At 36.8% G+C, this 21,325-nt stretch overlaps 5 protein-coding genes across 14 annotated transcripts in view; 2 read left to right on the forward strand and 3 right to left on the reverse strand.

Moving 5' to 3' along the window:
- LOC129579450 (nuclear factor NF-kappa-B p110 subunit) overlaps window positions 1–1,876 on the reverse strand; it is a 5,849-nt gene extending 3,973 nt beyond the window's left edge. The window contains exon 1 of one of the 2 annotated variants that reach the window (XM_055469538.1): window positions 1,736–1,876. In XM_055469538.1, coding sequence (XP_055325513.1) covers window positions 1,736–1,781 — 46 coding nt within the window. In that variant the 5' untranslated portion in view covers window positions 1,782–1,876. Of the gene's footprint in view, window positions 1–955; window positions 1,422–1,735 lie in introns of those variants that run through there. The other variant, XM_055469539.1, reaches the window with a different exon arrangement.
- Window positions 1,877–2,762: 886 nt separating this feature from the next.
- On the reverse strand, window positions 2,763–5,173 carry LOC129579451 (uncharacterized). Its single transcript, XM_055469540.1, has 4 exons — window positions 4,941–5,173; window positions 4,704–4,868; window positions 4,232–4,631; window positions 2,763–4,108 (listed from the first exon to the last, which is right to left on the reverse strand). Exons 1-4 carry the CDS (start codon window positions 5,070–5,072, stop codon window positions 2,763–2,765), a joined length of 2,043 nt encoding a protein of 680 aa, XP_055325515.1. The 5' UTR covers window positions 5,073–5,173.
- Window positions 5,174–5,192: 19 nt separating this feature from the next.
- LOC129579460 (transcriptional repressor protein YY1-like) lies at window positions 5,193–9,675 on the forward strand. Of its 8 annotated transcripts, none has more exons than XM_055469558.1 (7): window positions 5,193–6,018; window positions 6,645–6,879; window positions 6,990–7,140; window positions 7,253–7,665; window positions 7,788–8,010; window positions 8,123–8,242; window positions 8,343–9,675. In XM_055469558.1, the coding sequence occupies exons 2-7, from the start codon at window positions 6,678–6,680 to the stop codon at window positions 8,458–8,460; spliced, it is 1,227 nt and encodes a 408-aa protein (XP_055325533.1). In that variant the 5' UTR covers window positions 5,193–6,018; window positions 6,645–6,677; the 3' UTR covers window positions 8,461–9,675. The 8 variants fall into 8 exon arrangements, with proteins under 8 accessions (XP_055325533.1, XP_055325536.1, XP_055325539.1 ...); XM_055469561.1 differs by having other exon boundaries at window positions 5,296–6,018; window positions 6,993–7,140; XM_055469564.1 differs by having other exon boundaries at window positions 5,296–6,018; window positions 6,993–7,131.
- A 496-nt stretch (window positions 9,676–10,171) lies between these two features.
- Window positions 10,172–14,343, reverse strand: LOC129579458 (serine/arginine repetitive matrix protein 1-like). Of its 2 annotated transcripts, none has more exons than XM_055469555.1 (2): window positions 13,345–14,343; window positions 10,172–12,366 (listed from the first exon to the last, which is right to left on the reverse strand). In XM_055469555.1, exons 1-2 carry the CDS (start codon window positions 13,516–13,518, stop codon window positions 11,182–11,184), a joined length of 1,359 nt encoding a protein of 452 aa, XP_055325530.1. In that variant the 5' UTR covers window positions 13,519–14,343; the 3' UTR covers window positions 10,172–11,181. The 2 variants fall into 2 exon arrangements, with proteins under 2 accessions (XP_055325530.1, XP_055325531.1); XM_055469556.1 differs by lacking the exon at window positions 13,345–14,343 and adding an exon at window positions 12,537–13,103.
- Window positions 14,116–21,010, forward strand: LOC129579446 (E3 ubiquitin-protein ligase listerin). The gene is made up of 10 exons (XM_055469526.1): window positions 14,116–14,659; window positions 14,808–15,418; window positions 15,519–15,875; window positions 15,957–18,114; window positions 18,200–18,702; window positions 18,785–18,968; window positions 19,033–19,216; window positions 19,294–19,660; window positions 19,801–20,647; window positions 20,756–21,010. Exons 1-10 carry the CDS (start codon window positions 14,612–14,614, stop codon window positions 20,813–20,815), a joined length of 5,319 nt encoding a protein of 1,772 aa, XP_055325501.1. The 5' UTR covers window positions 14,116–14,611; the 3' UTR covers window positions 20,816–21,010.
- The last annotated feature ends 315 nt before the right edge of the window (window positions 21,011–21,325 follow it).

Genomic DNA, 21,325 nt, shown 5'->3' on the forward strand with positions numbered 1-21,325 from the left:
AATAAGATTTTCATACAAATTTTTATCAGACAATATTTTTGTGGGGCTTTTTTACTGCAAAATTTTCTCAGAGGCACTTCATTTAAAAACAGAATTACGTTTCATTATTCCGCTTGCCCATTCAATTAATCAAAACAATTGAATCAATTCACTGAAATTCGTCTTTTTGAATATTGATATTGGGGTTTTCGCTTGAACATCGCATAAATTCAACATAAAAGGCTAGATTCGGATTTATTTGGGTTGATAATTGTTAGATGGGTAGAATTGGATCATTTTAATGAACCATGTTAAATTGCTGATTTTATAAACACACGATAAGAAACACTTGATTATTTTCACCGAAAAATGCAAAGATCATCATCATTCCAATGAGTCACTGGAATAATTTCGTGTGCAAACATTGAATCAAATATTGTTGATTGTTCATCACAGCGCAGCGACAAAAATTTGCAAGAGACGGAGAGAGAAATAATAATTGCGCGGCATGCAAAGCCTTCCAAAAACCAGAAGCGCGATCTGTTTTGTCATGATTTTTTTTTTTCGTTGCTCGTTGTTGTTGTGCTTCGTTCGGCTACAGCACCGAATGATCAATATCAGTCAGAAAAGCTTTTAGTTCGTCATTGCAATTAAGATAGTCTGTGTGTTGAGCGTGAATATATAAATATGTTGGTGATGACTGATGTGACCTTGCCCATCAAAAAAAAATTCTGACTTTCAAATACAGATACAATTCGAAATGGCGAAGAAAAAAAAAATTATCATTCGAATCTCGCACTAATTCCGTCGATTGTTCCGATTAAAGAAGAAACTGTCACAATGCGGAAAATACGGAGACATGACAATAATACGAAATTATTTGTAAAAATTCGGTGTACATATTTCGTACACACAACAATCAACTCAATTACGAATCGATGATAAGAAATTTACGATTAGAATAACTTCAACTTACACTTTTCGTCGCACCAAAAATTTTATTTTGCCCAAATCGTATTGTCCAAATACTTGGCGGCAACTTAAATTAGTGCTTTTGTTTGTAAACCGTATAGGATGTACTTTTTGTCTCTGAATAACCGTTGTGTTATCGGAGGATGCCGCTACTGCAATGCAAACTGATGAACACATCGAAAACTATTGGCTGTCTAAGCCTTTGTGTACGACCGATAACCACGTGAATCTCACACAACTCTAAAATCGTATGCGTTTATTATGTATGTACATCGGATTCAACGCCGTTGTTTCCGTGTATATGACTGCACACAGCCGAGTGCGAGAACAACAATAACAAAGCAAGAAAGAGAAGTTGGCGAAAAAATATAAACAACCGAAAGTAACATGTTTTACCACGTAACGTGAATATGAATCATTTATAAATTCAGTACGTTGAGAACTTGTTTAACAAGAACTTTGGTTTTTTTTTGCTCGCCGTCTCTCTCTATCATCGTCTCACATTCTGTACTTTCCCAACAACATTCGAATTATTTTTTTATTCATTTTTTTTTTAAGTGCAACCAAAATTAATTCGTTAATTGTGTTTGTGTTTCAAAACGATCATCCATTTAAAGTAATATGTATGACATTACGTTGAGGGTATTTTTTGAATATATAATCAACCATTCAATAAAAACGTACTTTTTTAATTGAACAATTAAAAATGTGAATAAAAAATTTATCTCAACTAATAAATATTGAAATGATGAGCGAATAAAAATAAAAATGTTTGCATACTCACAGTGAAATTCATGATAATATGGCTCCATATTATGAAACACGGACATTTCGGCAATTTTAAAAAAAATATACTTCAAATAAAAATGAGGCAAAACAAATACTGAGTTCAAAGAAATAATTCAAACAATTCCAATTCTCTCTCCAACGTTTTGAAAACTCGCGCTTTAATTTCCACCCAATAATATTGTGTAATGCATGAATGTTTTGGTTTAAAAACAAAAAGTCCCCCTTCGGTCGGATGAAATGCGTCGAACTTCGTCGCTAAAAACGTGATTTCTTCTATAGTTGTAGAATTGCAACTGAAAATCTTTCAATTTCGTGGTTAACTTTCGATGCGCTCGAATGTAAACATTCTAATCAACTGAAAGTGAAACAAATATTGCCACTTGCTTTATTCCATGGGCAGAATTTCCCAGTGTGATTCCCCGACAATTATATTTATCGCATCACTTCACACACACATAATATTTGCACCATATCTATGGCGAAGTGACACAGTCAGAATAACAATGTATGGAGTGTGTCTGTGTATTGTATGTGGCTGAGGAAGTAACAGAAAGCGCAAAAAAAAAACATAATACATTCGCAAAATCACATCAAGTGGATGTCAAGTTGTACCTTTGTTTATTTGTTTGGTCAGTCGGTCGGTCGGTCGGTCGGTCGGTCGGTCGTACGTTCGATCTGCTTACGGTGTGTGCTTTATCCGAAACATTTTATTGCCATTAATTAATTCGTTTATTGCACTTCACACAAGTTTTTTTTTCTTTCCTTTTTTTTTGTTTTTTTCCTTTCTTCCAATGTAATGGAGCTGACGCTTATCTCTTCCGTTTCAAATATTGCATTCAATAAAGTACTTTCGTACATTTTCGTATTACTCGTCCATTGCGAGATACTGTGCTGAAACATGATTGCTCTGATTTAAAATAAAAAGGCCATCTTTTTTTGTCTTATGAATCATCGATATCAATATTTATTCATTTTTTCCGTTATTTTTTTCCCCCTTTTTCTTTCTTTCTTTCTCAAAATGCTTAATATAATTTAACCTCTTCTACTGAATACCATTTGGTGGCAACATTCTCTTTGGCCATCAGTTTGCTATCAACCAAATTGTAGAGCATTGCCGAAATGGTTTTCGATTGTTGAATGTCGACCAGCAAGTTGTCCACCGTTTCTTTCCACTGTGTCAATTGTTCGACTAGTTTGGTATCGCGTGACAAAATGAATTGATGGAAATGCGAATCAACCACAACCGTAAACCATTTCACCAATAGAATGTCTTCATCAATTGGTTCACCGTTTTGTGGACGCTCTTCGAGTTGTTTTTCTTCCGAATTGACGGCATTAAAAATGTGATTCAATAGAATTTGCACTTGGTCAAAATTCAGATAGGCTCGCAACTGTTCAACCATTACATCTGGCTCAAACGAACACGATAGAATTGCATTCAACTGCGATTTGTATTTATTTAATAGTTCCACTGAGTCTGGCTCTTCCGTTCGTATTTTATCAATGAAATACTTTATCGATATGGCTAGCATTTTCTCCGAAATGTTTGAATAGTTTCGAATGCATACCACTAAATCTTCGGGTAGATTCGATTCGATACACATCGGTATAATAATATTGCTGATTGCAATCTCACTTTCGCCAATTCTCTCCAATTCACTGACGATTGACTGTATGGTTTTGCTATCGAAATGTGTGCTATTTATGTTGGAAGACAATTTCAATTCGGCCATGTCGGCAAGCAAATCCTCGTCCAATTTTATATCGATCAGAATGTCGTTCTGCTGTAATGATCTCAAGTCAGCTAATAAATCTTCTGAACGCTCAAATGCACGTTGCTTCGTATCCATATTTATGTCACATATTTCAGCCATATCATAATCCGAATGACCGTTTGTACCATCGTTGATCGGTTGTGTTGAGGTAGTTTTGTCGAATTCCAACACTTCTTCCAGCTCGGCATCCGTATTGATGCACTCCGTGTCGACAAATGAGGTTAGATTCATGCTTCGCTGTGATCCCAACATATCAGACAATTGTTCTTTTGATATTCGAAATGAAATGACCGCCAACTTTTGTCCGGCCGCCAAAAAGATGTACGTGTCAACGGTCCAAAGACGTGAATTCGTGAAAAATACTTTGAACAGTTGCTTCGATTCGATCACTTTGAATTGAGTGTTGTACAAAAGTAGGGCACCACCCTCTTGTGATGAATTTGCACCATAAATTGCAATACAGTCACGACTCACGCCCAGCACAGACAACGGATGATCCACATTTATTGCCGTTAACATGGAGACAAAGTGACCGGGTGCATCCTCGCTCGGGCTTGGTCGTAAGGCCATCATGAAAATTCGCCGATCAGACCCTACGATCGACAAAGAGACAATCAGATTCGTTCAATTTTAATCATACTCAAAATTCTACTTCAATTTTTGCCGCATTAGAAAGTGCAATAGAAATTTGGGAGATAATAAAACCGACTACTTACAAATTGAAACCAAATTTGGGCAACTACTGCTGTCAACCACCGTAAATCCACACAATCGTACGTTCTTCTCATCGCGCAGCAATTCCAAACGATTTATTGGCCCCAAAATGCGTAACGTTTCATTGTCTAATTTGTAATAAATTAAATCCATTTCCCGAGTGTCACGTGATTTCACAAAGAATGTAAACAAAATGCTATCATTGACTCCTTTGAAGAATGTTGAGCTAAGTATATCAACGGAAGATGGATCAATGATTGGCTTAAACTGTGGCAACGACAAATCCTTCTTCTCTTTCCGCGTTTCAATGGCATATTCCAATGATTCACATGTTCCATCCGTGTACAGAACAATTGTCCCTGCATTCTCAATCGACACGAGACTGTTGGCCGGCTTCGAGAGCTGCAAATCAAAATACAATGCATTATGAAAATTTGCTTCAAATTGCGCACACAATCAAATTATCTGAATTACTTTGAGCTTCTTGATTTTATTGATGTCTGAACAATCGGCTGACCAGCATCGAATCCATTTACGTCCGAAAACGCCAACATATTCCTTTGAATTGAAATCATAAACGACTTTGCTCGAGAGTTTATCTAAGGCTGTCCAACTTGTTATTTGCTTCTGGTTGCTCAACTGCAAGATTGCAAAAGTTTAAGCTTAGTAGAATTGAACGAGAATAAATGGTTTTGACTTTATTAACCGTACCTTAACATTGATAATGATATTTTTGCCCAAAGTATTAATGACATTGCCTTTGGTTTGATCGCGTGATAGCCCGAGAAATTCCTCCTCATCATTTATCGGACACAAATGAAAATAGCTCAGTATTTTTGCCATGGCTAATTGTGTTTCTCTGGTTCCAAAGGCATGGATTGTGTATTTTTAAAAATTGGATACATATACGCCGACCACGTGAAGTTAACTGTCATTCGAAAGGCAAGTGTCAGCTGTCAACAAATTTGCCTTGCTTCACATTGCATACGGTAATATCTCACTTCGGTCAATAAGTAAATTTAATATTACAACAGTTCCGATGCTGCTTGAATCGGCTGTCATCATTGATTTGTTTTTGTTTCATGCTGTTTTGGAATTGAATTATTTTCAAAAGAAAATGATGAAAAAACTCCAAACATAATTCCATGTGTTGTCAAATGCATTCGGTCGCAATTCGGGTAAGAGCGAAATTGTGCGCACGGGCAACACTAATCCATCGGCCATTTGAATCGGTTCGAAATGTGCATGTGTATGAGTGTGTGTGTTCGTAGCGCCAAATACCAATACCATGACACAAAACCGTAAAGCATTCGTGTATAGCAAGTAAAACGAATGGAAATTTACTTACGCGATCGTCCTCCATTTTAGTTTCTTTCGGAAATTATTACAAAGTCAGTGTATGACTGTGACGGGTGTTTTGTCGTCCATTTTTGGTTTTTTTTTTGTAATATTCAATTTCAGACGCCATTTTTTTCGGCAGACATATTTTATAAACATTTTAGCGTTAATTTTGAAAACAAATTCATTTGCCGCATCAATTATTTTTGTTCGCGAAAACGTTTCAAATTCAATTTTGCCCATAAAATTTATTGCGATTAATTTGATGGTGTTTCAAATTTATCGATTGCCTACGATTTATGCGTGGCTGTGGCCATTATAACCATTTCCATATTATATTCCGAGTGCAAAGAGATATACGGCATTAACAGAAAAAAAAAATTCGGAGCGAAGCACAGAAATTGAAGCATTCAAAATCAACATAACATACGCCGTAACGAGTCCATTGTTTGTAAGTTGACAGAAAATAACAATAATAATAACAATAGAAATTGAAAGCAATTTTCATTTGGAAGTAAGCGATTTATTTCTAAATTTAAGCGTGTGTTTCAAATTCTGCATTATTTTTTTTTTTATTTGTGCACAAATATATATATGTGTATATACGGACAGAGATGTTTATATGACATTTTTGTTATTTATCTGTCGCTGTGCCGTGTCGCTTTGATTCGATGCCGATATTTTCCTTTGTTTTATCCACGTCCGTTTCGGCATTTGTTTTGTTTGGATATAAGATGCGAGCTCTCAATACAGTCGCATGCTCGTTGACTTTAATTTGAACGACAATTTGTGCGATAAATGGCAAAATGTCAAATAGTTTTTTTTTATTTATACGATTGTAAATATTTGAATTCAGTGCTAAACCTAAGTGTGTGTGTTTTTTTTTACATAGTTTTGCGTTTAATTGTATCGATTCATTTTTTTACCTTTTTTTTCGCGCAAAAAAAAGCCGGATCCTTCGTAGACGCTTTGACTTTATTTATTGCAAATAATTGTTTGAACAAAAATGATTTCATTTTCGAATAATTTGGTTGTTGTTGTTGTTTTTTTTTGGTGATTTTTTCGTTGTTGTTGTAGGAACGCCGAGATTGATAACATACAAAAAATACGATGTCGAACCACAACGATATCATGTGTGAGGTCGAGATAGATTCGAGTATTGTGGAAGTCGTCGACAATGAAGCATTCAGTGATATGGGTGTTGTGGCTTATGATCACTACGAGGTCAGAGTTGGCGATGAGGATCAATATGAAGAAGTTACCTGCGAAAATGACGATTCTCAAGGACTTTTGCTGCAAAACATTGACGATGGTATGAATGAATCACGGCCACCTTTTCTATTTCTTTCCCGTGTATTTTTGCTTTTATTAATGTGGTTTTTTGTGTTTATTTTCAATTTCATGTCACAATGGTCCGATTAGAAGAAGTGATTCTACATTCCGAATCGGATTTACCTGTACATGAAGAAGTGCTGGATGCATCTGGTGATCCATTGTGTGTTTACGGAGACGTGTCGGCATTGGGCAATGAAATCTTTATTGAATCATCCCCTGGGCCGTCTAGGTATTTATCGTAAGAGACTAAGCATTTATTTTTCTACCTTTATTCCGATCAAATGTTCATGAAATTTGTTGCCAATCTTGAAATTTTCGCGTTGTTTCTCTCTTCTACATTTGAATTTTAGTGATTTGCTACCAAATAGAAAACGAAAGACAGCCGTCAAACAACAAAGGGTGGTTAATCGTGTTCGAACGACCAATCCGGACGATTTGATTGCTATCGATAGCATAGAGCATAAGCCAGTGATTAAACCACGTCGATGGGAGCAAAAGCAAGTTCAAATCAAAACAATGGAGGGTGAATTTAGCGTTACAATGTGGGCGTCAGGTGCATCAGACGAAGAGGATGGATCGAATCCAGAACCAGATCCAGACTATACAGAGTATATGACAGGTCAAAAAATTACACAAGACAGTGTAACCGGTCTCGATTTGTCTGATCCCAAGCAATTAGCCGATTTTGCGCGACCAGGTCACAAAACAAAAACAAAACGACCAAACAGCACCAATATCGAACAATCACATGACCGCACAATAGGTGAGCCAATTCGATCATTTCTTGAATAGAAAAAAAATAAACAAACAAAACGATTTAAATCGATTTTCGTTACGCATTTTACTGATAATATTTTTTTTTCTTTTGTTCTTTATGACGAGTAGGATGCCCGCATAAAGATTGCCATAAAATGTTCCGTGATAACTCAGCGATGCGTAAGCATTTGCATACGCATGGACCGCGTGTGCATGTGTGTGCCGAGTGTGGCAAAGCCTTCGTTGAAAGCTCAAAATTGAAGAGACATCAGCTCGTACACACGGGAGAAAAACCATTTCAGTGCACATTCGATGGTTGCGGTAAACGCTTTTCATTGGATTTCAATTTGCGGTAAGTTGTTCATTTTCCATTTTGCACGGACAATGACCGCATGCAGCGGTAGTGTTGGCCCAAGAACGTATTTCAATTTTTGTTTTTCTTCCTGTTGCATCGCTTTTCACAGAACACATGTGAGAATACATACTGGCGACCGACCGTACGTGTGTCCATTTGATGGCTGTAACAAGAAATTTGCCCAATCAACAAATCTTAAGTCACACATTCTAACCCATGCTCGCGCCAAGTAAGTACACCGCATATCGTTTTGCTCCATATGAGAAAAATAAAAGACAAGGCTGCAGCAACTCGTGCGAACCGTACTTATATCGAAAATTGTTTTTCAGGCGAAACACCAGCGGCAACAATCGCAACACACCAACCATGGCTCCTCAATCGTTTGTTAAAATGGAAATGCCGGTCGATTTCGATAGTAATCAACAATATATCGTTTACACTGATTAGAAATAGCCTTTAGACTAGATGCGATATGATTTTTGTTTGTGGTAAAAAAATCATAAGTGGATATGGATAATTAGGCAGTTGTATGGCCTATTTAAACAAAATTTAACATGATTTAATTTAGTTGTAATTATATTAAGATAAAACAACAGCAACAACAACAACAGAAAATGCAAAAAAAAAAACAATTGAAATGATAAAGTAAAGAGAGAGAAAAAAAATCAGTTCAAAAGCAAATATTCAAAAAAAGAATCGATTGTTACTATCGCGAGAAAAAAAATCCAGCAACAGTAAAAGAAAGAAGAGCACACACCTCAACAGTAAAAGAATGCAGCAAATCCAGCGAAATTCAACCGAATTACATTTAACAATCAACAACAACAACAAAAAAAAACAACAAAATAGTTTAAATATTTAGTTTTTTAAGCTTTAGTTCGGTATACGTATAATTCATTACACTTCATTAATTTTCTTCAATTTTTCTTTTCTTTGAAACCAACAACATCAACAAGCTTGAAAAAAAACCATTTATACATACCGATTATTTACATACCTCTTAACTTAAGATAAGAGTGGAAAATAAATAAGAATTTTAGGCTAGAATCAAATACCTCGAGATGGATTGTCTCGGTTTCATTTCACGCCACTCAAATTTTTTACAACAAAACAAAACTAAAGAAACAAGATCAACCAATCGCAAAGTCGCCACCGTTTTTTTAAATCATGGATTCACAACTAAATTGCACTCGCGAGCATCACTGAACAATCTCAATATTATATAATTTACGCAATCTATATCAAAATCAGTTTCGTGCAAAATGTGTATTTAGCTCATTTAATTTGGACACCATGTATTTTTGTGTGAGCGGTTCACCTCCGAATAGTCCAACATTTATCCAAGAAGAAGAGAAAAAAAAAATCATCATTTGCATGATATGTTTGTTAACCATTTGTTTCACCATTTCGATTAGGCAATTTTTGGGCGTAATTAAGTCTTGTAAAACTATTAACTTTAATAGAAGAAACAGAAAAGAAAACTAAAATCTGAGACTAACTGGGAAAAGTCTGCGTACAAAGAAAAAAAAATGTAATCGTTAAAAACTAAATCCAAATCCGAAATCCAATGCAAGCTCATTGACGGAAAATCATTTGAATCTTCTTTTGTTTTTTTTTAAATGTAATAAAATTTTAATAATAAATAGACCTGACTAACAAAAACAGATGAATAAATTCCTGAACAATTGAAATTAAGGAAGAAAGAGAGAATAATAAGAAGAAAAAAAAACGTTATAAAAAAGTCAAGCAAACAATCATCTGGCGGTTTAATCGACAATATAATCCATGGATTTTTTTTCATGTAACGGATACCGATGAAACCAGCCAATAAGAAAGAGAGAAGAAAAAAATAATGAATACAAAAATGCAAACGACCATTTTTTGGTCGTTTTATAGCATTTTGAAGGAGTTCATGGAATGCCAACCGTGAAATTTCAAATTGTGGAATTTATTTGATTTATAAATATGGCATAGATTTTTTAAGGAAACACACAACAATGATAGATGAAGAAAGAATTGTATTAATTTCAATAAACCAGCGGAAAAAGCGTATTTTTCCAATAAAAAATACCTGCGGTTTCTTGTTCATTCCTATAATAATTTTAGAAAAATAAAACGAGTACAAATACAAATCGGTACAAAGAAAACAACGTCGGACTTGATTATTGACATAAGTGCAACAGTTTCGTTCGGGTATTGCGACTTTATTCCATCATTAAATTTAGGTACATCATCATCATCGGTTTGTGGTGTGTCTACGTGCAAGGATTGAGAGAGTGAATTTGTATACTGATCGGGCGCATGTGGTTACAACAAATTGAACAAAATTTCAATAAAATATTTTCTCTCAACTTGATTTTGGCGTTTGTGGATTCGAACAAAGTACCAATGCGCATTTTTTTCTTTCATTTATGCAACTAAACTAAAATTATAACTACCGTATATATATTTGAACTGTAAACAATTTCATATAATTTCCGTTTGTTATAAAATTAAAATTGGGGGAAGCTTTTTCTCTTTCGTTTGGACTGTGTGCTTAACATTCAAAAGCCCGTTTTTTTTTCTTCTTCTTAAAATTGGCCATTCATTGGAAAACTTGACGTTTCATTCATTATTTACTGATAATATTCATTTCCTCTCCTTCTGTGCCTCGCTTATGCACACACAGTTTCCATTCCATTTTAGCTCATTTTTACTAGAGTATTTTCCGTTCGTTTGATAATTATCAATGTTTGATCATTTCAGATTAGCTTGTTTTTCTTTTTTAAATTAAATTAAATTAGGTGCTGATCTTCTGTTTATTGTACGTATAGCTGTACATAAAGATCTCATGCTGTTTTTATTGGCTACGGGAGGTTATGGTTTAAAACTTAGGATTTGCTGTGTGTATTTTGATCATATTGTTTGTTGTAACTTGTGCTCGTTAAGTGAGTGTTCCTTCAGCAATAGCTACATGGATTACTAGCTATATGGGTTTACATAGTTCATTTGCATGCGTTGCAAACGTATCCGTTCTTTTTCTTCTTCCTCTTGATAGTTTCTTTCATAAATTAGTGTGTGTGTGTTTTTTCTTCTTCCAGTTTTTATCCTCTAAATTATGTACTTTTTGCGTCTTCGTATTCGTTTCAATATTGGTTCATCGGAATGAGAACAACAGCTACAGAACTTTCAAATGCTCGTTCGATTGTGAGCCATCGAACTGCGCCTTTTGCGTACGATCGCCGCCATGTGTTTGTTTTTGCTTGGCGTTCGGATGTTGATTGGTGATCGACCTTTTCGCTTGACCGCACCGTCAATGCTCATGCGACGCCTCAGTTTCGTTGGTGTACCGTTTGTTACCGGCGTTGCACTTCGTGACGTGAAAAATGATTTGTAATCGGTTTTTGTTCCACTTCTAGAACGTGACGGTGGCCGTTTATTTTCATTATCATGTGTTTCACGAAGTTGTTGTCTGGTTTGCCGTCGTGGGCTGTTGTTCTCCAGCTTTGTCGCTTTTATCATCCGAATCGTACTGTCGTCGTTAAGGTTGTCAAGTTCGCATCGTCTATTACGTTTAACGGGTGCTTTGTTGGCATTCTGAGGTGGTGACTCGTTTGGCCGTTTTGATTTTGGTGCTGCTTTTGATAGCGTCTCCGGGCTCTTTTGCTTGGTCGCCGGTGGTTTCGGTTGTGTTGTCGTTTTTTTCGCTTGCTCAACATTCGCCGACGGTGTCGTCAACATGTAAGCACTTAGAAATTCACGGTCGGATGAAGCTTGTGGTGACAACATTAGCGATTTAGTGTTAACAGACACCATGGAATGAACTCCATTGTGAACTGGCAACGGTGTAACCGATTTGTTGCTCGATGAGCTTGTGCTGGCCGCACTCTGATTTCCATTTGTTCGATTGCCCTGGTTTCTCTGGTGTCGCATTTGATCTTCGAATGCTTCGGTGTTTGTTTCCACTGTAATATCGGACATAGCTTCATAGTCGACGGGCTCTTCCTTAATGATAACTGGCATCACGGGAAATGTTCGATGTTGTTGCGGTAGCTGATGTGGCTGAGGCTGTACTGCTGCTGCTGCTGGTGGTGGTGGTCCCTGTTGTGGTGCAACTGTTGTTGATTTTGCCGTTGTTATCGTCACCGATTCAGACGTTGTTGTTGCTGGCATAATCATAGCTGGTGGATGAATGACCGACACTGTATTTATGCTGCATGTTGTATATGACGTGACATTTATTCCAAACTCAATCATATATTGTCTCAATTTCATGTCCGATTGAATTGCATTTTTCTTTAAATTGTACGCAACATTCAATTGAATGATGCACGAATCGCACATATTCTTCGGTAGATTTTCACATTCGTCCACCTGTTGGTTGTTAAATCATAAAAAAGAGTATACATTAATAAAACAAACAATCAAACGAACGCAATGAATGAATGAATGCAACGAAAACAACAACAAAAGGAGAAGAAGAAAAAATCGAAAACAAAATGAATTAGTTTGATCTTGATTTAGGAATCATGCAAGCTCCGTACTTTGATGCCATTGAAAACGAGGGGCCGCAACAGGTTTGTGCGTTGATCGTTTTGCTCATGCTATGCAATCAAGTTGAACTGAGCGTTGTATGATCACCCCTTTGATGGCAACTAACGGAGCTTTCTTGTCTGACTATACGCTTTTAAATGACTTGGTTCAACAACCGATGTTGCGACATCATCATCATCATCTCGTTGCTTCAACGATGCGGATCGCCACCAGCTTTACTAGATACACTCACTGTGTGTATTCATCGAATTGTGTGATGTGAAAAGAAGCAACAGTTTCATGTAACTCATGTCAGTGTGTATGGTGCTTGGTGTTTTTTTCTTTTTTTTTCTCCACCTTTTTCCAATTTTACGTCGCGAACCATCGTGTCAGCCACTCGGTAGCATTGGATCGTTATTTTGGTAGTATGCCTCAGTGCCAAAGTGTACACACAACTACATTAATACCCCTAATGAGCATTGCGCATAATAAGCGAACGCACATACCGTCGTATACATATTGCCTACACACAATCGAAAAACACCAAGTAGAAACACAGACGCAAACACACGAAGCCTTGATCCAATTTCTTTTCGTTTCGTCGCTTTGTGTGTTTCTTCTTCTTTTTTTTTATAGCGAAAGCAACCACAACGGCGAATTACACAAAAAAAAAGAAAGCGCTTAAAAAAAACCTTTACCAAAATATGAAAAGACAAGAGAAAAAAACAAAACCACACAAACGCTACGGATGATTTTCAGTGAGAAATGTGTGCTAAATTGAATGAATGGACGGGAAAATGGAATTTTCTTTCAACTTACTTTTAGCATTGTAACATATCGAAGTTTTTCGACCAAACGATCTAACGACGAAACATTTTCACCAATTGCAGGGATCGAGAATTGAGAATCATTCGATGCAGACGATTTCTCGAAAATATTTCGAGATGCACTGTTCAAACACACACGACAAATATTTTCCAAATTTTTGTTCATTTTGGCTCAACTTTCGTTGCGACGCTTTTTATTTATTGATTAAAAAACAAAATTAAAAAAAAATATTTTGTCCCCCCCGTAAAATTCACGCAGTTCAACAATAACAACAACAAATATTTTTATTTCAATTTTTAATTTTTGTTTATCTCAAATGAAAAAAAAAATAAATCACTTCTTATTTTCACGGAAGAATTCTGCACACAATTATTAGTGGAATTTTTTTTCTATGGAGAAAAAAAAACACAACAACTACTGACTCGTTCGAACATTTAACCACCAGCAAAGTTTTGAACAACACATTCAATATTATTTTGCTTTGCTTTGCTTTTCTTTTTCATTAGCCTAAACCTTTGTTCTATATAACTTTTATACTGCGTATATAGAGTGTGTATTTTAAATGCGAAAAACTATAGAGTGCTAGCGTTTCATGCACGAGCACAGTGAAAGAAATTTTCTTTAATTGGACAATATTGTGTGTTTATGATGCTGTTCGCGTGCCATTGCATGTGTGTATCTGTGTGTGTGTGTGTGAGTGTAAGTGAGTGTTTGTCTGTTCGAAAGCTTGTACCTCAATTCAAAATGTATTATGCCTGAATTCTTGAAGTATATTTGGCCGTTGAGCGTAGTGTGATGAACAGGAGCGATATTATTGAATAAAATACACTTTGAATCGAGAAAACAAAGTTTTTTTTTCAATTTCACTAAAAATAGTAACGACGATTTGGTTTGTTGTCTGTCCTGCACATTTGACAAAAAAGAAAAGTCAAGCAATTTACAAAGAAAACAAAATGATAGATATACGTAAACAATTGCCAAATCTTTCTCACTCTCTCTCTCTTTCTCCGCGTTGTGGTGGTATGGCGACGATTTTTGACAACAACTGTCAGAATCACAGCGCATCGCTAATGTGAACACAACGTTAGCTGAGTCGCATCGAACGTCACTACGCTAGTGTATAGCGAAATATCAGGCCTCGATGTACATCTGCCATTTTTCTTTGTAAATATTACAATAAAAGTAACTTAATCTGAATTAGGTTCCCATTTTTAAAGTGAATTGAAAGGTGAACGACGCAATATATACCGTTTCGAAAATGGGTGGCAAGACGAAGCATCAACAGCGTACGAAAAATAATACAAAGGTAAATAAATAACAATATTATTGGCGTGAATCAGTGCATACAATTTTGGATTGTTTTGCACGTACCCAAATGGAAATATTTGTACACGCATGCACAATGTATTATTCGTCTTCTCTCTATTTCTCTGTTTTTCCTACATCTCTGTTAGCCATCGAGCAGTGGCCGATCAGCTGAATTGTTAGCATCATCGACCATACCAACGACCGTTGGCTTTGCAAATGTGACACAGTTTGGATTTTTGCCCACAATGTTACAAGATTTTACGAACGCAACAGACAGTGGAAATGGCATCGAGGACATGGACTCATCATTGGATACAAATTATCAGCTAGTGTTTCGGAAAATGACCAAAAAAGATCCAGTTACCAAGGTTAAAGCGCTGCAGGAGTTCAGTGAACTGATTCTGAAGACCGAACCGAATATCATCAGAACGATTTTACCATTTTGGCCACGATTGTACAACAACCTATCGACCGATGTTGAGCATCGCGTACGTGAGGCAGCCCAACAAGCACAAGCCGCATTAATGACACAGGCGGGCAAAAATATTGCACCATATTTGAAGCAAATTGCACCCGCTTGGATCACCAGCCAATATGATACATATGCACCAGCTGCAAGTATTGCAACACAATGTTTTCAAAAATCCTTCCCCGCCCATAAGCTGCAAGATGTGTTCAATTTTTGCCAAAATGAAATACTCGACTACATCACCAAGAATTTAACCATTTACACAGCGACATCGTTGTCGAATCCACAGTAAGTTTTAATTCAATGCTTTCATTCTTCCGTTCAAGTGTTCTTCATTAAAGTGTCATTGGGTACTTAATATTTTCGTTGTCATCGCATTTCCATTCAGATCGAATACGCCCGAAGAATGTGAAGCAAAGTATCAGCGTGTATTGATTTGTAGTTTGAAGGGATATGCTTTGTATTTATCGAAAATTTCGGCCGAAGATATGAAAGAGGCTTCCAATAAAAATACGGCTTTAATTGAGAATCAAAAGTTTTGGTCTTACCAAAAACACAAGAATCCCGCCATTCGAGCCGCCTGGTTCGAAACGGTCAGTGTATTGCTGCAATCAAGTGTGGACTTGACCAAATTCGAAAAGCAATTGGCGGTAGCTGCCTTACAAAGTATCGATGAGACTGAAACAGTTGTGTTGCCACATATTTGGACGGCCGTTCTATTAGTTATGCAACGAATCACCGAATGGTAAATAATAACAACTCAGAATTTATTCAATCTATTTGAAAGTTTTTAATGAACAAAAATCTCTCTTTTGTCGTGCTACAGGCCTAACTACATCAATCTAGAAAAAGCGTTGTTGCCAAAACTGTGGAAGATATTGAAGAGTGGCGGTGCTGGAAGTGCTGAAACGATTTATCCGCACTTTTTGCCATTGTTATCGAAATTGAATCGTGATATTCTTGGCGAAAAGGTATTTACGTTCTACGGCAATTTCTTTGAGTATCTCAATGTGGGACTGCGCGCACGTTTGGCCTATCAAGCAAACAGTCGATCGGACATAACGGCCATATCGAATGCATACTATGAATGCCTACAGTACATTGTGATTCAAGTTCAAGGCTTTCCATCCGAAGCGTTTGACGATGGCACCGACGCCAGTCAATTCAGTTTGAATTTATTGCAAGAGCATGTGATCAACGTTATCAGTTACCTATTGGTGAATGCTGCATCCAATAATGGAAAATACGTTTTGATACGTATGGTGGAGTTGATTCAATTTTGGAATCAGACCAGAGACACAAATCAAATTTATAGCCCTTTGTTGACACGATTTTGGGGTGAACTCTATTCAACAATTGAAAATTCATTCGGCAAAACCGACGAAGATCAATATCTTCGGCAAAAGCTTGAGTTAATCCACGATTTGGTGCAATCATTGCGATCAAAATCAGGCAATGCGAATAAAACGAAATCTTCCAAAGTTAAATTCGAAATCGATCCGGAAGCCGAGACCAACGATCACGTTGATGGCATTGCAAAAAAAGACACAACTCAAGCGACCACATTTTTCAAAGACGAAATTAACGAATTAATTGTAAAATTGTCTAAATTTTATATAAAAAAGACATCGGATAGTGTTAGCGATCAGTTTGTACGACCGTTGGAGAATCTTTTCGCTGAATTTGGTAGCACCACCACATTCTTCGAACAACTTTGTGGCTCAACAGCGAATATACCGAAATTGTATGATAAATTCGCCAGTTGGTTACTGCTCAAGGAAATTCGTTCGGAAAGCGTGCTTGATATTACTTTAAAGTTGTACCCACATTTGGATGTAAACGAAAAATCCAAGCTATTGAATAAATTGGTGAAATTCCCGAATGAAAGTGTCAAAAATTGGACACTATCACGATTATTGGGCCACCCATTATGCACTGAACCGGAAGTGCTGCGAATGCTATCGCAACCGATTGTAACCGCGCAGGTCATCAAGAACGCTCAAGAACTGACCACCGGCCATGCCACCGAGGCCATCAATTTGATGCACAAGTGCTTTTTCCAAACGGAAAGTGGTGATATTTTGATTGACAACAAAACCTGCGAAAGCATCATTGAAATTCTATGCAACGCATTGGCCGATAAGAATGTGAGCGATAATGTTCTGGATACATGCGTTAGTTTTCTGTCACAAGTGATGCCGGTCATTTGTGGTGACGAGCAAAAGGGAAAAATTCGCGATATTATGTTTGTGAAACTATTTGGATTGTGCGTTGACAAGGGTCGCCTGGCCATGCTAAATGAAGACACACTGTGGGAGGCGGTTACATCATGGCAAGACGCACTCTCGAGCAATGACATTGAACTGACGGACGAATTACTCGAGACGTGTGCTGGAATAATCAAGGATAGCTTGGAAGCCGCTATACAAGATCAAACCATTACAATCAATCATATTGAATCGATTTCAGAGATATTATCAAAGTTGATTTTGTGCTCGGTGGAACGTTTCGATGATGATGACGAGCAAAAATATCAAAATGCCGATAAAATCATTGAATGTGTGTTCTCCAAGATCAATGCTCAGTACAATGAGTATTTGAATGGCTGCCTACAGGCGTGTACATTTATCGAATTGTTAAACGGCCACATGACTGCAGTGTCAACCATTTTGCCGCACTTGAACAACGATTTGGGTGTACTTGATGTGTATAAAAATGCCAACGCTTTGCTTAAACTCGCCACATTCAAATTCAGAGCGGTTTTCAAGATCACGTGCACTGTTCCCAAGAGCCGCAAAAACAGCGAAAGCGAAAATGAAGATGACGAAATCGATACGGAAAAGCCCTTAGATGAAGAACATACCGAAGACTTTTTCGATTTGAATGAATCATTGATGAAAAAATGGTCCAGTAAAATTTATGACGAAATTCATGGAGCCATTTACTTGGGTGGATTATTTAACAGTTTTCTGGAGAATTTCAATGTAAATATTTCATTTGCTGTGATAATTTCATCAGGTCAACTGCTCTGACTCATTATTGTTTACGCGTTTTTCATTCCCATTTCAGTTGTCATCGACATTTGAAGAGTTTATTCTACACTTCCAAGAAACGATTCGACTGTTTTTGACTCACATTTCGGAGGAGAATGTTGACATTATTGTAAAACACTGGATCAATGCCGAACGACTCGACGATCCATTTTCAGTGAACAGCACTTTACTGCTTCAAGAGATTGGACCATACAAGGATCAAGAGAATTGCCTCGCCTTACTTCACAATGATCTTACCAAAGTTTGCAATGGAACGGAAAACTTACAGCAATACATCAATGTGTTGTTAGCGTACACACAGAAATTGTCACCTCGACAATTGTCGATGAGTGCGAATATATTCGGTAGTTCAGTTGAACCGCATCAAAGAGCCATTGGTCTGCGATGTCTCTTGAAGAATTACTTTACGACGAATAATAACGAAATGGGCGATCAGCAAATCGTTAACGAATGCCTAAATCTTGTTGAAGAACTTTACGTACAATCGAAAACTAATAAGGAATTTTTGCTTTATAATGAGTAAGTCTCTTGATTTGGTATTAAGAAAGTCATAAGCAGCGAGTAGAAATTAATTTTTATCTTAATCACTCCATTTAATTAGAAACATTTCGACAATTGACACTGAAAAAATCCTTCAAATCACCGAGTTCGTTCGATTTCTAACCGATGTGATTCAAACATTCCCTGGAAACATCACAGAGAAAGGCTGGGATTTTATTCGAATCGCTATCAGCTCATGGGTTTTAACATTATCGAAGAGCAGTGACAGTTGGAAGAATCCAAAGGTGAATTGAAAGAGAAAAGAAATAAATTAAAAAAACTATAAGCTAATTAAATGATTCATTTCAGATCGCCGTATTCACATCAGCAATTTACAAAATGTTTGAAGTTTTTTATGAATTTATCGCCGAAGAACGTATCAAGAGTTCCACAAGAACTGTGGCCCAAGTGATTGATGAATGGGAGCACGTTTTTGCCAAAGATGTAAATCTGATTTTATTGAAATGCTTCATGAGATTCATTCAAGCAAATGGTAAGCGTTCATCACGTGATATTCCTTCCAAAATGGTGAATTTTTTTGACGAATCAAATGTTAATTTTAAATTTCAGCACCGGCCAGCGACAATCGTCAGGAGTATTTCTTGAAAATGTTGAGCCATTCAATAAATCAAGTGGACTTTAAACACGTTGAGGTGGCCCATAAAATCGATTCAAAGACCAGTATCGATGACCTGATACAATTTGCTTTGATCAATTTATCACACGAATACCACACGGTTCGAGTGACATGCGCCAAAATCATCGAAAGAATATCAAAATATCTTATTCAGACGGATACCGAGCAGCTAAGCAAACGGCAAGATAAACAAACTCTCGACGATTCAACCGATTCTGTGGAATGGCATTTTCTACAAAAGTTCCACAGTGTATTGGCCAATCAAAATGAGTGGACGCAACAATTCATCGAGGAATTTAAGTAAGAGAAATAACTCAAACCGAATTTCATTCAACATTCGATTAGGAAATCTTTTCTGTTTTGATCACATCTGGAAGAATTCGCAAATGTTTCTTCAATCAAATTGTAATCTAATTGAATTGAACTTTTTTGTTTCCTAGCTTCAAATCCACCGAATTGGACGATTTCAGTGAAATTCCGCCGGAAAAGTCGACACCATTCCTGTTGCTTTGGCACTGTGTCCTCACCATCTGTGATGCTGCACCATCTGAACTACGATCCACATACGCTGCTTATTTGGTGGAAGAGAAATTCGATCAAACATTTTTGGAAATGCTCTTCCGAATGATGCCAGCCGAAGTGTTGCGCAGCCAAGAGGTCAAAGCCGCTGGATCAGCTTATTTTGCGCCAATCACTTGGCAGCAAATTGTCAACGATGAAATTACACCCAAACGGTACGCATGCTATCTGTACACATTGGCACTGAAATATTTGCCGGCAGTGGTTCGTCATTGGTGGACTAATTCACATCCTCGTCAAAAGTCACTGGTCGACAAAATTACCACTGCATTCGTTTCAACACAACTGTGCAACGATGAATTGCGTGCATTGTTGGATAAAAAGGAGAAACAAAATGATTCATTTCAAATTGCTGTGCACACATCAACACGCGAAGTGCATGCAACATATGTCATCGATGAGGCTCGCATGGAATTAGTTATTCAGTTGCCTTTGAATTTCCCACTTGGCGTTGTAAAAGTCAATTGCGGTCAACAAATCGGCGATAAACTCCAGTCTCGAGTGGTTGTCATGCAATTGTCTATCTTTTTAACACATCAAAACGGTTCCATTTGGGATGGTCTATCGTTGTGGAAGAGAAATCTTGATCGGAAATTTGATGGTGTAGAGGAATGTTACGTTTGCTACAGTGTTATTCATCAAGAGACTTGCCAATTGCCGAAACTCACATGCAAAACGTGTAAAAAGAAATTTCACGGCCAATGTTTGGTAAGCGTTTGTTTTTGAATTATGAAAAATTCCCTGCAACTATCTCTACTTACACGTACCATGAATCATCTAACCCATTATCATTCTTTTTTCCCTTTGTTTTTACAGTACAAGTGGTTCAACACAAGCAATAAATCAACATGCCCGATATGTCGGAATATGTTTTAAGTTATTTGTAGATAACATAAAAATTGTATTGAATGCGCACAAAGCTCAGGTACCGTTCAAAATTAATGAAATGAAAAAAGGAAAAGTCAATAACATTGCAGATAAATAAAAGCAAAATTAATTTCGTATCGACTTGAAGCAGTGTAAATAAATCAAATGATAGTAATAAAAGGATTTTGCTGAATTAAGAAAAAACATACGCGTGTATTTTTATTTATTTTCAGAATACTCTTCATATGATGTATATATGCCTCAGAGATATACTGATCACAAGAATGTTGGAAGTAAGGTACAGCAGTACATGAATATGAAAAACTTTCGATACAGCTGATAAATTGTAACGAGTAAGGTATCAAATGAAAGCTGGTTCGATTCCCTACATTTGTTTCCAAAAAGGCATGCAAAACTATTCAGTGGTTTGAAACCACTGGTTTCGTAATAACAGCATTATTATATAGAATTTGAATTTGAATCATACAACAATTTTATTCGAGTTGTCGAATATCTAAT

Source organism: Sitodiplosis mosellana, unplaced genomic scaffold (assembly GCF_009176505.1).
Source record: "Sitodiplosis mosellana isolate CC-2019 unplaced genomic scaffold, AAFC_SMos_1.0 Smas_scaffold_6226, whole genome shotgun sequence".
NCBI classification, from domain to species: domain Eukaryota; kingdom Metazoa; phylum Arthropoda; class Insecta; order Diptera; family Cecidomyiidae; genus Sitodiplosis; species Sitodiplosis mosellana.

What these genes read in the sequence shown, in the direction of transcription:
- LOC129579451 (XM_055469540.1), bottom strand. Translation starts at nt 5,072, where the DNA reads ATGGCAAAAATACTGAGCTATTTTCATTTGTGTCCGATAAATGATGAG. An exon ending in ATAAAATCAAGAAGCTCAAA is followed by an intron (nt 4,632 to 4,703) that starts GTAATTCAGATA and finishes TTTGATTTGCAG; the next exon opens with CTCTCGAAGCCGGCCAACAG. An exon ending in CCCAAATTTGGTTTCAATTT is followed by an intron (nt 4,109 to 4,231) that starts GTAAGTAGTCGG and finishes TGTCGATCGTAG; the next exon opens with GGTCTGATCGGCGAATTTTC.
- LOC129579460 (XM_055469558.1), top strand. Translation starts at nt 6,678, where the DNA reads ATGTCGAACCACAACGATATCATGTGTGAGGTCGAGATAGATTCGAGT. An exon ending in GGGCCGTCTAGGTATTTATC is followed by an intron (nt 7,141 to 7,252) that starts GTAAGAGACTAA and finishes TTTGAATTTTAG; the next exon opens with TGATTTGCTACCAAATAGAA. An exon ending in TCATTGGATTTCAATTTGCG is followed by an intron (nt 8,011 to 8,122) that starts GTAAGTTGTTCA and finishes CGCTTTTCACAG; the next exon opens with AACACATGTGAGAATACATA.
- LOC129579446 (XM_055469526.1), top strand. Translation starts at nt 14,612, where the DNA reads ATGGGTGGCAAGACGAAGCATCAACAGCGTACGAAAAATAATACAAAG. An exon ending in GAATTTTTGCTTTATAATGA is followed by an intron (nt 18,703 to 18,784) that starts GTAAGTCTCTTG and finishes CCATTTAATTAG; the next exon opens with AAACATTTCGACAATTGACA. An exon ending in GAGATTCATTCAAGCAAATG is followed by an intron (nt 19,217 to 19,293) that starts GTAAGCGTTCAT and finishes TTTAAATTTCAG; the next exon opens with CACCGGCCAGCGACAATCGT.
- LOC129579458 (XM_055469555.1), bottom strand. Translation starts at nt 13,518, where the DNA reads ATGAACAAAAATTTGGAAAATATTTGTCGTGTGTGTTTGAACAGTGCA. An exon ending in GATATGTTACAATGCTAAAA is followed by an intron (nt 12,367 to 13,344) that starts GTAAGTTGAAAG and finishes AACAACCAACAG; the next exon opens with GTGGACGAATGTGAAAATCT.